We start from the raw sequence: 17,089 nt of genomic DNA, 5'->3' as shown, positions 1-17,089 counted from the left end.
GCTGGAGCTCGGGTCTGTGCCAACAGAAAGCCTTGGGGGAGCCCATTAGACAGTGTCACTCTGGCTCCAGCCACCTCTTCTGATGTGTTCTGAAGTTGGTGGAGGTCTGAGTCCTTTAAATCAATCCAAAACAAAGGGCTTTGGTAGGCAAGGCTCCTAAGTGCTAAAAATACCAAGTTGCCCATTTAAGAAAAATTGAAACCTACTTAGAACGGAGTTCTAAAAGTTCACCCAGTTCTTAAATTAGTTCTATGGCTGAATTATTTAAGAGAAAATTTCAAAAAAAGTAACGACAAGGTCTTAAAAAGCTATTTTGAAATTTATTTTGAATTTTTATAAAAAATACAAAGATAATACAAATTTCATGATTTCCCAAAGATTTCAAATATTTCTTAACATTATTTTGCTCTTGAAGAACACTACTGAAATTCGTAGTAACTTAAAATCTGTACTAGAAAAAGACACAGACCAAATCTCATAGATTTTGTATTTAGCTACTACCTAGTTGTACTGTTTTCCAGAAGCATCCTTTAAGAGTGGAGCGATTCAGTGACAACTGCTGTGCAATAAGCAGTAGTGAATACTATTTCAGTTCTTAAATCCAGACAAGTCATCTCTGGGACTGGCTGTTTTCAGTATAAAGAATCTCCAGTCACATCACAGACCTCCCAGGCTAACAGATTGTGAGGCTTTTTGTTTGAGGAGTTCCAATCACTTACTCAACCACCAACTAATTTGCTAAAGCCACCACTCCCAGCCAGGCAGAACAAGTCCAAGGAACAAGATAAAGGGTATACGAAGGATCTTTGAAACCATCAAGGTGACAACATACTTGATCTTTCATCGAGTGTGAGAGGAACGGAGTGAAGTGTGGGTAGATGGTATGTAGGAGTGAAGCTGTGGATGCAGGATGTGACAGAAGCCACTCAGAGGCAGGCACCAGCCAGCCCCCCCCGCCCCACACCCACCATGAAAGGAATGAGGCCTGAGAGCTACACAAGCCTCAGGCCCCCGACTCCTGATTTGGGTTGGTGGGGGTCACTACGAGGGAGCCCACTTAGGATCAGAAAGCTTCCAGCCTTTTCCTTTAATGGCTGACTAAAAAATTCATCTTCAAGTAAATCAATAGTTTCTGATGCCAGAGGATGAAAGCAAATGCCTCCTCCACCTCATACAAACTCCCATTTCCTCCCTGAGTGTAATCCCTTGGCTGACACTGGCTTCAAAAGTATCCTCAAGCTTCCCACTGGCCCCAAGTAGACGGCCCCAAGTGAAACCACTGAGTCACACTCCTGTTTAACACCCTCCTGAGCCTGAATCGACTTCAACAGATGGATTAAAAGTTTTTCTGTAACAGTCTGAGCTGCTCATCATTCAAGCAGTGTTTTGTTTCTTTAAATCTGATTTGCAATAAATCCCCCTTCAGGTAGGAGAATATGTTACATACATGGAAGTATGTAACAAAGGAAAACAACAAACAGGACCTTTGGAAATACTACCCTTGACGTTTCTGGCCAAACCATAAGATAACATGTAAAGCCCAACAGACGTTCAATTTTCCTCGCCATGACACAAGTGGTGTTTCTAAGTACCAAGGCAGGTTCTATGCCCAGGCTGGGTGTGTGGCACCCTGGTTAGGGGGTGCAGGCCAGTGTGACGGGCACTCCAGCACGGCTTGGAGGTGCCTGATGAGGCTGGCCCTGCGGGACCATGGAGCAGGAGGTGGCCGTGCTGGAGCCCTGGTGCCTATCTCCAAGGATGAGGGGCAGTGAGTGCTAAGGCAGCAGGTCTGTGTAGTGTCACCACCTCACTGTCTACAGACATCAGCTAAGCAAACATGAGCTGGCCACGCACAGTCCCAAGAGAGGAGGAAGCAAGGAGAACGCCTTCTGCTCACCAGAGTTGCCCATGGGCAAGAAGACGTGAACTGCTGAACACCAAACCTGACGTCCATGCACACTGCCAAGTCTGACCCCTTGAGGAGCAGAGCAGCACCGTCGTGGACTCATGGTTGGGTGAGGGGCAGGGGAGGGTGAGGCTGGGGGAGCTGGATCCTGAGGACCATGTGGGTATTGGGCGGGGGCCAGGGCCTGTTTCACTCCAGCTTTTTGGCTGGCACCCGTGTCCGAGCAATGATGATGGGCACCAGGGCCAGGCAGCTGATGAAGAGGGCGCACAGGGGCCGGTAGAAGAGCCAGCCAGCAGCCACGGTCAGCAAGGTCAGTGAGGTGGCCACGCAGAAGGCAAAGGCTTTCAGGCCGATGTCGACCAGGTCTCGGAAGATGGGGAACCAGTCCACTGTGAGGAAGAGAAAGGCCATGAGGTTTCCGAGGCCACCACGCTGTGTGTCATAGGAGGTGAGCGGATCCTTCCTGTCTACAGATGGGGAAGGGTCCCTGATGCCCAGTGAGGACAGGACAGGGGTGGTGGTGGGAGGCAGACAACCTCCTGTGAGAGCTGGCGGGTCCCGAGGAGGGGTACACACCTCGACCCACGTACCGCTCCAGGGGAGCAGGCAGGAGGAAATGCCTGTAACCTCTCAACTATGAATGTGGCTGTCAGTCTGAGGCCAAGAGAAGACATGTGCCCGTGATGGTGGCAGATTCTATTTGCTGCACACTCACAAAGGGGACTGCACAGAACCTTCTACGGGTGCCTATTTGGGTGCCTCAGCCATTCCTGGAGGAGTCTGTTAATTCTAATTCAAGTCATTACCAATTATCTCTGTGCCCAGCTCTGTCTGTGCAGGACTGAGGGAAACAAATTAGCCTAAGCTGCCCGCCCCCCCCTTCCCGGTCACGGATCTCCCTGGCCGCTGGCACAACATGGGAAAGTCTGGGATACAGCTAATCCACCTGGACTTAAAGCTGTCCTTGGCCTGTCGACCCCTCCAGGTTGGCATTCTGAAGCTGACGTCTGTCTGTGGGGGGAATCTTCACTTGGTTCCAGGAGGCCCTGGGGGTCTATTGCCACTGGGTTTGCAGAGCAAGGCCTGCTGCCCTGCCATGACTCCAGGACCCTGCAGGCCACCCCTTGGCTCATCTTGGTCTGTTCAACTCTGTGGATCATCTCCCCAAATCCTCCTGCCTGCCCAGGGACGCGGGTACAGTTCTTACCCTCATTTTACCAACAAGGTCACCGAGGCCCAGGGAGTTCAACTTGTCCAGTGTCCTACAGCTAGAAGGTGCCAGAGCCAGGATCTAAACCCAAGACTGAGCCCAGAGCCTGAGCTCTTAGCTATGGTTCTGAGCCTTGAGAGGACAGGAACCTTGTCTGTCCTGCTCACTGCTCACCCTAGGGCCTCCAGCGGTGTGGTGCACACAACAGGTGCTCACTAAGTCTGTAGGGACCAAACAAGAGCAAAGGAATGCTTCTGCTCTGTAGCTTCCCCCAGGCCCTCCACCTGCACTTCTAGCCCCTCCAGGCCCTAACCTCTGCCCTGTGTCTGGAGCATCAGCATTCCAGATGAGGGGAGAATCACAGGGTCCTCTGACGGTGGGGGAAGGAGGCTCCGAGTGGGGAAATGGCCTGCCTGGGGTCACACAACTGTGAGGGGCTCAGTGCAAAGGGAAGTTGGGGGATTCTGATTGGATTCTGATTTCTCCCAAATGGTGTGCAAGATGCCAGCTGTGGTGGTAGGGGGGACAGTATCCTTTCCCCTCCTAGCCTGGGAGGGACTGTAGCCAGGCCTCTTGCCAGCTAGAGAGGGTAACTGGGGGAGAGGTTCCTGCCGGGGCCCAGTGTGGGCTGGATGGGATCATCTGGGTAGGAACACACTGGGGTAAGGTTTGCCGCAAGTCCCCTGAGGAGCACCATCTCCCAGCTCCACAGCGTGGGCTCAGACTCGGTCACCTGGGGCCTCAGCCTTCTGCCACGTGGGGACCTAGCAACTGAGTCTGGCCCCATGAGCAAGCCCAGCACTCTGCCGTGTGCTCCAACGTGCTGGCTGCCCCAAATCTAGCCCAGGTCTTGAGGTGAGGAGGGAAGTGTTATGGGTTGTTTTTTTTTTTTTGGGGGGGGGGGGGTCCTAGTTGCCAAACATTCACAAAACTCCACCCATGAGGGTGAGGTAACTGAAGCTGAGGCAGGAAAGGGAACGGCCCAAGTATCCAGAGCTCTGACGTGCAGACTTCAGGTCTGGCTCTCTGCAAAGCCTGGCTTGTCTCCTCGCCCGCTCACTTGTGGAATGAAGGGCTAAAGGAATGAGCAGGTGGGCTGGGGACAGATCACAGCGGCTACGCCAGCCCCCCAGGAGCTGATCCCCCTCCCTGGAAGCCCCGTCTGCCTTCCTCAGCCTGTTCATCTCAGTGTTGCGGGTGGGACACAGCCCCGGCCAAATGCCCGGTTTCCGCCCTGAGGAGCACTGCAGCCAGAAGGCCCACTGGTGGTGAGAGGCACAGAGGTGGCACACGGGCTGCATGAGGGTGAGCGAGGTCCCCCCACCTGTCTGCACACCTACCCAGGGTATAGACGATCCGGGTCATGAGGTTGAGGCCCATAAACATGGCCAGCCAGCCAGCCGCCCGCAGGCCCCATGTCTTCAGGGAGTTGCTCTTTCGTTCTCTATGAAACACCTCCTGTGGGATGAGGTGAGGGAGGGGTGTCAGGTCTTGTGTCTCTGAGGGGCCACCGGCCTCCCCCATTGGCAGGGCAGGTGCCGAGGGATCTATTCCACGACAACTCAGGAGCCGCTGGCTGTTTCTGAGCAGACCAGGGGAGGGGAGGGCACATCCCCTGCCTGGGCCTAAGTGTCTGCCGGTCGCGCACAGCACAGGCCGGGGCAGAAGGGGCCTCTGGGGCAGGCACGGAGTCCTTAGCCCACTGCCTCATCTGGGATGAACTGGGCCCTCCTCCCTCCTGGGGGACAAGGGCGTCCCGTGTGCTGCTTCACCCCCGACACCCTTCCCTCGCTCTCTGCTTCCCCACTACCCCCACCCACCCCACTTCTCAGGGCCCACGGCTGCGCCCCCCTCTGGCTGCTCTCCGCCCTCCCTGCAAGCCCCATCCACTTCCCTGGTGCTTCCCTGCCAGGGCCCCTGGTTTCCAGCTGCAGCCCTGGGCATTCTGCTGCCCATGTGCCATCTGACAGGACCCTGCAGCCTCCCTCCCAACCTTTCCCCTCTGTCATGTCTACCTCAGTGAACGCCACAGCCACTTACCACCTGCACCAGCCAAAACAGGGGTGTCACACTTGGCTCGCTCCCCCCGCAGGGCCCACCTCCCATCTGGTCCCAGAAGTCCTGCGAATGCTGTGTCCATGTTTCCTCAGATCTCTCACACTGTCACCCTCTCCCAGCAGGACCACTGCAGGAGCCTCCTCCCTACTGGCCTCTCTGCTTCTACCACCCCCTAGGCCCTGCTGCCTGTCTGGGGACCAGGTCAAGTGTCCTCCTGCCCCGGGGCCTTTGCACATGTGCTTGCTCCACCTGGAACAAGTTTACCCACAGTCAAGTTTGCCCACTGGCATTCTTCTCGTGTCAGCCTTAATGCCATTTCTTTAGAGTCCCCCTGTCATTTCCTAGGACAATAACAATACCACCACTTACTGCCTGCCATCTATCAGTTGCTGTCCTCAGTGCTTTACAAGTACTGCCTTTCTTAATTCTCAAACTAACTTCACAAGGTCAACACACTTACCTCCAGTTTACAGGTAAGGACACTGAGACTCTGAATAAATGAACAAATAATCTTGACAACAACCAAATCAGGTAATCATAATTCTTCTCATCCAAAAGGATAAACAGCTGGCTCAAGGCCCTATAGCCAGAGGAAGGCAGCGCGGGGCTTGAGTTGGGGCCACCCCAGTGTCCACGCTTGTCCACAGTGAACCCTCCTGCCTCTGGGACTGGAATCTGGGCGTCCTGACTTGCAGGGCCCTCACCACCTACTTAGCTCAGGGCCTTCTCTCCCTATTTGGCAGAGATGCCAGACCCTGCACCGGAGGCCCTGGGTGGTCAGCACAGTCTGAGGCTTCCCTCCTGGGAGCACGCCTCTCTGGGGGACAGCTCTGAGACCTGGGCCTCCACCTGCAGGAGGTAAGTGTGGGGAGGGGTCAGAGCTGCAGGAGGGAGAGGAGGCCTGAATGGGGCCTCCTAATTTTAGCAACTCCCAGAGAGTCACCGATGGAAAGGATGACTCATGCTCACCCAACTGGGAGGTGGCAACCCCGCCCTGAGGCTGCGAGCTGCCTGCCACACCCTGGTCCTGGCTGGATAAGGGGGAAGGTGAGCCCCATCCCCCGCTGGGGCTGGGGCTGGGGTGGGAAGGATGGCAGCTGAGCGCCTAACACCAGGGTCAGGAGGCCCCCCCACCCCAACCCTGCCCACTTTATGGGTTGAAGAGTCCCGCAGCCCTCCAGGCAGGAACAGAACTTCCCACTGCTGACCGCTGTGCTGTGCGGTCAACAATGTGGAACTTAAAGACACGGGTTTTGCCTAGAAACGAGAGGCTAACTTTTAAGGGCTGCAACTGAACTAGTCACCATCTGCACAAAGAAGGTGTTTACAGATGGGGAACAGTGCCAGCCCTCCTTCCAGTGCCAGGATCAGCTGCTCTGATCCCTGCACGGTCCCCAATGCTCGGAAAGAGGCCCCCACCTGTCGCGGGGGCCTCCCAGGCCCATGTCCTCTCTGGGTGGCAGCTGCTGCTCCTGTTCCTGCCTGATCCCAATGCTACTGGCTCTGACCCCTTTCTCGTCACTTGTAACCCAGCAAAACTGTCACTGGGAGAGGCTTCCCCAGAGTCCATCTCCCGCCTCCGTTTCACAACACTCAGTGCAAGGCATCTTCACTCCTCGGTTCTCCTGGCAAGTCCCCTCCCCCCAGGAGACGGGAGGCTGGAGAAGGAGGGGTCCGCTGTGTCCCCCCTTCTGTCCTCCATGCCATGCATGGTCTGCTGCACACACGAGGAGACATACTCCTGCCACCTTCTCCCCTGCTCAGTGTGCTGGCTGTGCCTCCAGTGGGGGCGCTTGCTGAATAACCACGGGAGGGGCGAGGGAAGGGGGAGACGCCTGCCCCTCCAACACACAGATGGGCAGCAGCAGCTCACCTCTGCCGAGAAGTCCCCGTGGTGCAGGAGAAGCAAGGTGTCCCCCGACTTGGTGGAGTAGGGGACCAGCTGGTCACCCCGCTGCCGGGCAATCACAGTGACCTGGTCAGAGACCTCAGGGTTAGAGCTGAGGGGATCAGGCGGCCAGGCCCCGGCAGCCCTGGCACCATGTGCCTGCAAGGAGAGTGAGGAGATCCAGCCCACTCACAACTCCAGGGAGGACCTGGCGCAGAAGCCTGTGTCAGGGCCGGGGCCAGGGGTGAAACTGCATGTGACATGTGACAGGGTCACAGACTGGAAACCAAGTATTTACAGAGCAAAGCCTGGGGGCTGGGGGGAGAAAAGGAGTGTGAATTGGAGGAACTCTCCCAGGAGGGCCCTCTAAAGCAGCAGGAGAAAGGCCCCTTATCCTGGGGCCCACGGGTGTCCATGGATAGCTGTGGTGCACACAGGGCTGAGGCCGCTCAAGGCACGCCCGCCGTGTGCCCACGGGAGTGCACGCACACAGGAAGGGTCCCATGCGCTCAGGGCCCCGTGCACAGCGGGAGGTGAGGTGGCTCTGCCTGGGTCCGCGCGGGGGAAGCCGGTTACCACGTGAGCCGGGCCCAGGTCCGGGTCGTCGCCGCTCAGCCCCGCATAGGAAAAGGACACGCGCACGTCTCCGACCTGGGAGTGAAGAGCAGGGGGCTGAGAGAGGCCCGGGGCAGCCAGCCTGGGCCCATGTCCCCAGCACCGCCAAACCCCAAGGCTCACACTGCTCTCCCGCTTCCATACCATGGCCCAGGTGCCCCCTCCAATTTCATTTGGCCAGGTGGATTAAACTGAACCGAATCCGAGTCCCAAACAGGAATGTGCCTCCTCTATGTTGTGGGGCGGGAAGACGGGGGGAGGGGCACTCCAAGGCCCTGATCTCTGCTACGTGAACAGCCCAAAGCCCTGCGTACCTCTGGGTACTTGGGGTTTTCGCTGTGGTAGAAATAGTCTCCCCTGCGAATGATGTCCACGTGCGGGTCGTCCAGCTTGGCCAGGCTCAGCGGTTTGAAGTTGTCTACTTTGTCGATGAGGCCTGAGGAGTGTGCAGCGGTTACAACACTGGTGTGCAAACAACCTCCCTACCACCTGCACACCCCACAGCCTGACCTCCTTCCCAAGGGGAGCGCCGGGATCTCCAATCCCTCCTTCCCTACTGCTGCCCCCTTCAGTCTCCATCTCCTCTAGGAAGCCTCCCTGGCTGTCTCTCGGGGCAGCAAGAGTGGCTGCGGCTTTGAGAACAGCCTGAGCCCCTGCCTGAGCCTGGCTCCCCTGCTGCTTGCATGACACTTGAGGCCAGGGCTGCCAGGCACAGCAGCCAGCAGCACGGCAGCCACACGAGCCAGGCCCTAGGGCCCGGCCTCTCCTCCCTTGCCCTGACTGTGCTGGGCCTCCACCCCTCCTCCCTACCCTGGCTATTTGGGGCCTGTGCTTTCTCTCCCACCCCAGGAGTCACTGTGGCCGGCAGTGCTGCCTTGTCCCTGGAAAGCCTCTGTCTGGAGTCACTCGGAGGGGCCTGCAGTGAACTGCTGCACGCTGGGTGGGGCTCAGAGGTGGAGCCCGTGGGGGGCAGCCTTGTCTCTACCGCTGGCTCTGGGACCGCTTAGGAAGGCTCTCAGCTCTGTCTGGTCAGACCAGGCACCAGCAGTACTTGGAAGAAACCGTGTTCAGGGGAACCTGGCTGGGATGGGGCTGCTCTACACAAGTCTCCCACCTCCCAGGGACCTACCTGCCTTCCCTCTGGCCCCCAGCCCAACGTATGATGCCGGGAAAGCGCAGGCCGATCCCACACCCGGGGCAGCGGGGACCCCAGCTCCTGCGAGGCGGCCAAGTAGAAGCACACGGCCTCTGGGTGCTGCTGGGTCATCTGAAGGGGCCAGAGACTCACCTGCTGAGAGGAAGAACCTGCCAATCTGCACGAAGGGGGCTGTTGCCGTGAAGGACTCCACCGCCATTGCGCTGTGGGGCAGAAAGAGCTATTGGCAGAGCAGGGTACTGGCCAGGAGCCCTCTGGGTCTCTGGGTTGTACCAGGCAGGGTTCCCACCCAGGCGCTCCTGCCAGTCCAGACCAGCCCAGGCACTGGGGACATCTTGTGTTTACCAGACCTGCCCCTGGAGACTCCTGTCCCCCTCGCCTGGGTGGAGCACCCTCTTCCTGTCTCCCAGAGCTTCATACCTTCTCACCTAGGGCCCCTACCGGCCTTCCCCTCCCCAGCCACCCGTTGTCAGATGGACTTCAGACCCTCCCAGGCCCTCCCCAGCCACAGGGAGCTCCCGTGCCAGCCACGGTGCAGACTCAAAGCCCCTCCCATGGCTCCACCACTAAGCCCATCTCACCACCCCCATGTCTCTGAGCTAGCTGCCCTCTGCCAACATCCTACAAAGGCCTACATCAAATTCATGGCCTCCTGAAAGTCCTTCTGATTGTCTTCCCACCCCCACAGCCGGTAACAGAATGCTTCCCTGGCACTGGATGTGCAAGTTCCTTCAGGCACTCAGTCCAGGCCTCACATTCACGACTTGAGGGGAGCCTGTGTGGTCTCAGGAAGTCAGCTCTTGCCTCCATGTGCCACAGGAGCCGGCCTCAGAACCATGTCCCCGACTTTCATCAACTCATGAGGCAGAAGCAGCTCCACGCCATCACTCAGATGGGGAAGCTGGGGCTGGGGGCCTGCCACTGGCAGGCAAGACTATGCTCAGGCCTGGGCACCCAGCTCTCACCTGGGGTTCTTGTGGCCGATCTCTCGGTCGAAGTTTCTGCTGTTGACGATTTCTGACCTCCATTCAGTGTCTGTGACAGGGAGAGGGAATAACTCGGAAACCATAGTAAGAGTGGCCATATGTCTGAGGACCACTGGCTCTGTGTCCTTTTATCTAAGCCCGTGGCCACTCCAGGGCAGAAGGGGTGGCTCCTAGAGCCTCACTGGACAGATGGAAGAGCAGGACTCCCATGATGGGCACCCAGGGCTCCCAATGCCTGGTTCTATGCCTTCCCTACTGCTGTCAGCCTTGGCTAAGGGCAGAGACCACGTGTGTGCAGGGGGGTGGGGGTGGTACTCACTGTAGGAATACCTTGTCTCTGTCTTCACCTGCCCATCTTCCGTGTACTCCCTGCAGGGAAAGCACAGGCAGCCCCAGAGTCAGCCTATCACCCCTGAGGCATTCCTGTCTCTGAGTATCTCCAGCTGGAAGCAACACGGGGCTGCCAGGTCAAAATCCCCAAATGGAGCTGACCTTGTCTACAGCAGCCCAGAGACCAGGTACTCACTCCCAGCCACACAGCCAGCTCCGTCCTTTGGAGGCCCACGCTGGAGAAAAGAACTTTCTCATCCTGAGCTAAAATGTGCCTCCACTTGGCCACCCTCTGGGCTCAGAAACCTGGCTTCACCCTGTGCTCTAGCACAGTCCCCTGGAGCCCCCCTCCAGATGCCCTGGTTCCCTGAGCCACCCCCCTATCCCTTACTCACAGTCCAGGCCGCTCAGCTCTAAGCGACCCTCGCCTAATGACAGCTTGTGTTGGAACAGACAGGATGGAACCCGGGGCCACCTCTGCTCTGGCATGGGAGAGACCATAGAGCCCACACAGAGGAAAGCACCGTTTGCAGCCTGGATCCAGGCATGTCTCGAGCCTGCCCATCCCTGGGTGACTTTCTACCACAAGCAGCATCCTCCCTTCTTTGAGCCACTTGCATTAGATTCCTGCCACCTCCACACAAAAGATCATTGACTAAGAACTTTGGGATAATTTGACATTTCTCTGAGTGGAAGATTTCATACTTTAAACTTTGGAAGTGTCAAAATAAAAAGCCACCTGCAACGTATCCTGCCACCTGCACTTTCTTTATCCCTGATGGACTGTTCACTCCTCGGGGCCTCACCTGGACTCCTCTGTTTCTACCCACTGGTACATCTCTACGTGCCGCCGCAGCTTCACAGCCGGGAGGTGGACCCCATAGTTTGGATCAGACAAGAGCTTCGGAGAGAATCAAACAGAGAAAAAAAAATAAAATACAGGACAAGACTCATGTGAGCCCAAGATGCCAGAGAAAAGTGGGACTAGATGGGAAAGAGGTTACAGTGGACAAGGAGAGAATGAAGGCCTCCATGGCTGCTTTGGGCAGGAAGATCAGGTAAGGCTGCCTGTCCTAAGTCCTTGACACCCAATGCCCGGGACCATGAGCCTCCCGGTCCTGCTCGGGCTGCACGGCCCAATGGCATGGTGCCAATGACAGTGTATTTAGAGCTCAAACAGGAGGTCCGATAACCAGAGTACCTTTCAGCCGTACACCAGCCACACAGGCTTATCATCATCGCTGAAGCACCCACTTGTAAGGCCCCTGCCCTGTGCCCAGGACCGTGCAAGGAGATTAGCTATCTAATCCCATGGACTCTTCAAAGCTGTCCCCACGCCCGAGTTGTTACAGTTATCCTCTGTATTTTATGAAGGTGCTGAGATGCGGGAGCAATCGGTCCACGTGGCTGCTGAGTGGTGCAGCCGGGAGTCACACCCATGTGTCCCTCGCCAGAGCCCGGTCGCTCAAAAATCCTCAACCAGACAACATCTAGCAACGTACCCTGAGCTGTGGGGCCCACAACCTTCACCACACCTACCTTGGACGTCCGCAGGGCCCCGATGATGTGCACTAGCCTCCCCTCATTCTCCGGGGCCACACTGTGGATGCTGTCGGGGGACACAACAAGCGACAGCCCCTCGGCCAGGGAAGTTGCTGTCTTCAGTGCACGGCCCTGGGAGCAAAAGGGAGTGAGGATTTCAACTCAGGTGTGGTTCAGCACAGTTGTGCTCACTGCAATGTATCTTGGCAGGAGAGGGCCTCAGGAAGCATGAGGACTTATCTCCCCATTTTACAGTTGGAAAACTGAGGCCTAGCAAGTGGCATGGTTGGAACTAGAGCCAAAGCTCCTGCTTTTCCAGGCAGCTCTCTTCCTCCTGCCCCACCCACCCCACACCCTCTAATTCTCAGCACTACCCCATGCTGGGAGCAGCTGGTGCTTTTGTCTGCTGTGTGCTCCCTCCCTGTCTTCCCCCACCCTCTTGCCTGCCTTCTTCTCAGTTCTTGTGGTTTAAGTGGGGGGGGGATTGTATCATGTGACTTAGGCCGAGCCAATCAAACAGGGGTCGACTGTCCACAAATATTAGTTCAGAGAGAGAACTGAGACAAGCCAGGACACTGAGACCTCTCTCTGCAACTTTTGCTATACTGATTTTGAAAGAGATGGGGTTGCTAAGCTGGTTACATGTGACCCTGGAGTTGCTGAGCCACCTTTACCACCACAAAGGAAGAGCCTGTCAAAGAAAAGCCCACAACAGAGAAGCAGAGGCAAATGATGGAAAAATGGAGATTCCTAGTGACCCAACATGAGCACCTGGATCCAACCATGCCCGAAGCTAGTCCTACCTTAGGATTTCAGGCCTGTGAACTGATCCATTCATCTTCCTACTTAAGTCAGTTATGAGATAAGTCACACGAGAAAGATTCTGATTAATTCAGCACCATCACTGTCCCCCTCCATCCCACCTGTTGTAAAATCTAGGCCACATTCAACCTCTGGATTCACACCCTTTGCTAGGAAGACTATCCTCCAGGGACCCTCACTCTGCACAGAGGGACTCTAGACATTTTACCTCATTGGTGAAAATTAGGTAGAAGGAGAGCAGGAAGGTCATGAGCCCCACAAACATCCCACCCGAGGTCTCGCTGAGCCGCTCCAAGAAGCCTGGCTGGGGCTTGGTCGTAGTTTTGACATGTTCTCTCCTGTTACTCGTACTGGAATACTGAGAAAAAGAATATTACAAAAAAAAAAAAATCAAAATGAAAATTAGTTTTTTAAAAAATAAACTGAATTTTGTTATTTTGCTATTTGTTTATATGGTTCGAGTTTCGATTACATACAGTAAAAATGCAGATATTAAGCATCTGGTTTGATAGGCTTTGACAAATGCTTACTCCATTTGAACAGCATCCAGATCAAGATAGGGATTGTTCCTATCATCCCAGAAAGTTACTTTGTGCCTCTTTCCTGCCAATACTCTCCTCTCCCACTCCCTAGTGTTAACAACGATTTGAATTTGTATCATTATAGATGAGGTGACCTCTTATGGAACAAATGGGGCCATCACACACCACAAACTCTTTCTGTCCAGATTCTGAGGAGGGTCATCTACCCTGTGGTGTGTATCAGTAGCTCACTCCTGTATGCGGCCGAGTAGCGCTGCACCTATGAGTATACCACGTTTGTCAACTCATTCACCAGTGGGTGGGTATTTTGGTTACTTCCAGTTCTTAGCTATCATGAACAATGCTTCTATGAACGTTTTTGGAGAAGTTTCTGTGAAGACATAGGGCTTTCATTTCCTTGGGTACTAGGTAAGGAATACCCACAGAGGGGTGAGATTGCTGAATCATAGGGAAGAGGTGTGTTTTTATGAAACTGTCAAACCGTTGTACAAAGCCATAACTAGGCATGTGTTATTCATTCAATTCAACACACGGTGGCTCAGCTTCCCAAGGGCCGTGCTGGGTCTTCTAGGAGTGAGGGAAGGGAAGATAGGCTGCAGGGCCAGTGAGTTGCAGGCATGCACGGTACTAGGCCATGCTGAGTGTTTGGTGAGGAGCAGATCCAGGGCTAAATGGGTGACCCCTTCCAGCTGGGAATCTCAGCAGGCTCCCCAGAGGAGGGGGCGTTTGATTGGGATCTCAGAGGCAGACCCTGGCGTAAAGCATCCCTCGGAGGGGGATCTGTTTGAGCAATGGTGAGGAAGCAGGAAGTAGTTCTGGGAGCAGAGCTCTGGCTGGGTTTGGGGAGGCACAGGGTGGAGGGAGAGGAGGGCAACCAGACACAGGTGGGTTTGTGGTAGGCCTCAATCTCCAGAGTCAGTGGGTCAGGTTTTATCCAGCTGATAACAGAAGCATGGTTTGAGGTGTGTCCACTGCTGACTGAGTATCATCGTCAAGGGATCCTGGAGCCAGAGTGCTGGGTCTGTATTCAGGCTATGAGACCTTGGGTGAGCAATTATCCCTCTTATGCCCTCCATCTCCTCAGCAGTAAAATGGGATGAAAATCCAGTACACAGGGTTGTGGTGAGAACCAAAGGACTTAATTATCAGGCAGCTCAGTGCCCAGGACACAAGATGGAATGTACAGGTGCTAGCTGGTGGGAATGCTCCCAGCTTTCTCTGTAACAGGCACCCGAGACTGGTGCCACGGCTGGGGGTAAGCTGACAGAAGTCACAAAGGTGGACAGTGGTTCTGAGATGCGCACTTGGAGTGAGCCAAGCGCCTGGCACGGGGGACCAGAGGAGAGATTCAGGTCAGCCTCTGCCCAAATAAGGCTGATGCCATAATCTCTGACTGTCCCCCAATGCTCCAGCCCAGGCCCGCAGGGACCAGATGTTCATTACACTCAGAAATGGTCTAACTTCCAATTCCATTGGGAAACGTTAATAGAGCGGTTCACTGCAGGCAGGTAGGTGGCCATCCACCATCATAATGATGACGAAGGCACCACGCCAGTCTATCACAGGCCAGTCACTGGCAAGCTATCGCTATCCCATTTCAGAGCTGAGAAAACCAAGGCTTACCAGTTAAGTCACCAGCCCAGATCACCCAGCCTCTACGAGGGAGAATTAGGTTTCATATCTGGACAGACCAGAGGCCACTCTTCTACCACTGTGCTCCAAGCCACATTCCTCACTTCTTGGGCTATAAGGAGAGCCGAATGCTGGGAGCCAGCAGCAGAGAGTGTCAGGAAAGGGAGTCCATCCTGCTATTAGCAGTGCAGCCCCCAACTGGGAAGCCAGAGGGCATGACTTCCAGAACTCTGGGCCTCCCCTCAGCATACATCTAGGAGCCACATCAAGGAGAGCGGCTCATGGAAGACCTTGAAGGGAAGAAAGAGAGGCACAGGAGGGTGCAGCTCAGGCAAGGTGGGCACTGACATGACACACTCAGCCCACATTCCAAAACAAAATCCAGTAAACATGGATGGTCTTGGGATGGAGGATCATAGAGATTTCCTCCACCCACAGTTCACTACCCACTCTATTTCCCAGTGCCTCTCTTCTCCCCCTTCAAGGCCACCTCTGAGCCCCTTATCTTGATGTTGGCTCCTTGATATGTGCTGAATACATATGCATGTCCTCAGTGAGCACTCTAGGCTCCTGAGCAAGAGCAATGAGTGATGGAACAGAGGTTACACACAGGCCCTGAAAATTACCCTGTATTACTTGCTATCTAACCTTCTGATCAGAACCTCTGTCACAGGGAAGTTTTGTTGTTACATCGATGAAGAAATCATGCCACCTCCTTGCACCACCCCACCACCTTCAGATCTTTCTTCCTCACCAGGCCTGGTGGCTCCTGTAAACGTGCCTGGATGACTCAACAAAGGTTTGGCTGCAGAAGATACCCACATTCATACACATTCCTTGGCAAAGGTCAGGTGCCAGTACACCCAAGAGAGTCTCTGCTCACCAGGGCCATCTGCGGCAGACTGTGAACCTAGATTTTTTTTTTTTTCATGCATTAAGTAAGCACCCTCTCTGCACCAGGCACTGTGCTAGTCACAGGCTGACTCCCTTAAACTTCACACTAACAGGTCCCACGAAGAAACACCGGCCCAGAGTGATTAAGGCCACACAGCTTCTCAGAGGAAGAAACTGGATTTGCTCCCAGGTCGGCCTGACTCCAAAGCCCGCGCTCTTCAGCATCTTCCCATGCAGTAGCTGGCCACGCAGGCTGTGAGACCCCAGGCAAGTGCCTGCCTAGTGGGCAAATCCTCAATCTGTAAAATATTGTATGAGGGCAGACAGGGGTCTACCTTGGGGCAGGCTGGTCTCCTGACTGTCCTCTCCCCTGGCAGCCCCTGGGTCTTGGGCCACCCCTGAGGCTTTCCTAGGCGCAGCATTCACGACTTCTAGGTCTCCCAGACAACTCTGGCTGAGGTGGAGCGTCCTAGGGCTGTGGGTGATACAAACCCTGCCTCTCCAGGGGCGTGGAGGGCAGGGAGGACCCTCGGGGACATTAGAGAGGCTGGAAAGAGGGTGTAACAGGCCAGGGGACAGTGGCTAGGCCACTCCAGCAAAGCAGGAGGGAGGGAGTGTCCTGGGGCTGGCAGGGCACCAGGGCTGGCTCCAGAAGCACTTGCACAGAGGAGGGGAGTGGTGAGTCACCAGCCTTCCCACACCCAGCACCCTGGTGGGAGGTGCTGCTCGGTTTGTTGAATGAATGCTGGGCGTACATCGCGAAGTCCCCGAGGCAGGCTGGCTGCGGGGAGACACGGCAGGAGGCCTCTGGAGGGAACCACCTTCGGCCAGGGCCCCTCCAGCCAAACACACCGAGGGCACAAGGGCCGGGCCGCGGGTCCGCCTGCTCCCGGTCCTCCGCGCACTCCCGCCCGCACCCTCCCGCGGCATCCCCCCGCCGCCCGCACACCGCAGTCCGTCGGTCCGCAGATGGGGCCCGCCCGGGCGGTCCGGGCTTCCCTGGCTCCTCGGAGGTCGCGCCGGCCCCCGCAGCCCCTGCAGGAGGAGCGCAAGGGCCCAGGCGGGAACCCAGAGCGACGCAGGGGCTGCGGGAGGGGCCCTGGCACAGACCCCGACGCGCACCCACCGCGTCTCCTGAGACCCCCGCCCCGCAAACGCGCGGCCCGGACGGCCGGACAAGGCCCCGCAGAGGGCGCCAGGCCGCCAAGCCGGACCCCGGCGGCCGCTACGAGGAGCGGGGAAGCCTGGGGGGTCCGGCGGACCGGGAGACACTCACGTTCGCGGCCATCCTGCGACCCGGCCGGGCGCTCGCCCTCGCTCTGCTCGGCTACGGGAGGGGCTGGCCGCCTGCGGGCAGAGCCCGGCGGCCTCCCGCCTGCTCGGGAGCTGCGAGAATTCGCGTGAACCCCAGAATCAGGGAGGACGCGCAGCAGTCACCGGCCCGCGAGCCACCGCCCTCCCGCTCCAGCGCGCCGCAAGGCCTCCTGGAATATGTAGTTCCGGGG

The 17,089-nt window shown here is 56.3% G+C and overlaps 1 protein-coding gene across 2 annotated transcripts; it reads right to left on the bottom strand.

Moving 5' to 3' along the window:
- Nucleotides 1–300: 300 nt before the first annotated feature.
- TMEM43 (transmembrane protein 43) lies at nt 301–17,069 on the bottom strand. 2 transcript variants are annotated; one of them, XM_077857689.1, is made up of 12 exons: nt 16,861–17,069; nt 12,725–12,874; nt 11,692–11,826; nt 10,959–11,053; nt 10,142–10,191; nt 9,802–9,871; nt 8,969–9,039; nt 7,995–8,116; nt 7,642–7,716; nt 7,051–7,224; nt 4,460–4,577; nt 301–2,298 (listed from the first exon to the last, which is right to left on the bottom strand). In XM_077857689.1, exons 1-12 carry the CDS (start codon nt 16,870–16,872, stop codon nt 2,096–2,098), a joined length of 1,275 nt encoding a protein of 424 aa, XP_077713815.1. In that variant the 5' UTR covers nt 16,873–17,069; the 3' UTR covers nt 301–2,095. The 2 variants fall into 2 exon arrangements, with proteins under 2 accessions (XP_077713815.1, XP_077713816.1); XM_077857690.1 differs by having other exon boundaries at nt 7,051–7,152; nt 16,861–17,068.
- Nucleotides 17,070–17,089: the final 20 nt, after the last annotated feature.

The sequence above is a fragment of the Canis aureus genome, chromosome 19, assembly GCF_053574225.1.
Source record: "Canis aureus isolate CA01 chromosome 19, VMU_Caureus_v.1.0, whole genome shotgun sequence".
NCBI classification, from domain to species: domain Eukaryota; kingdom Metazoa; phylum Chordata; class Mammalia; order Carnivora; family Canidae; genus Canis; species Canis aureus.
The sequence above is the reverse complement of the archived record's forward strand: the minus strand, read 5'-3'. Positions and strand labels throughout refer to the sequence as shown.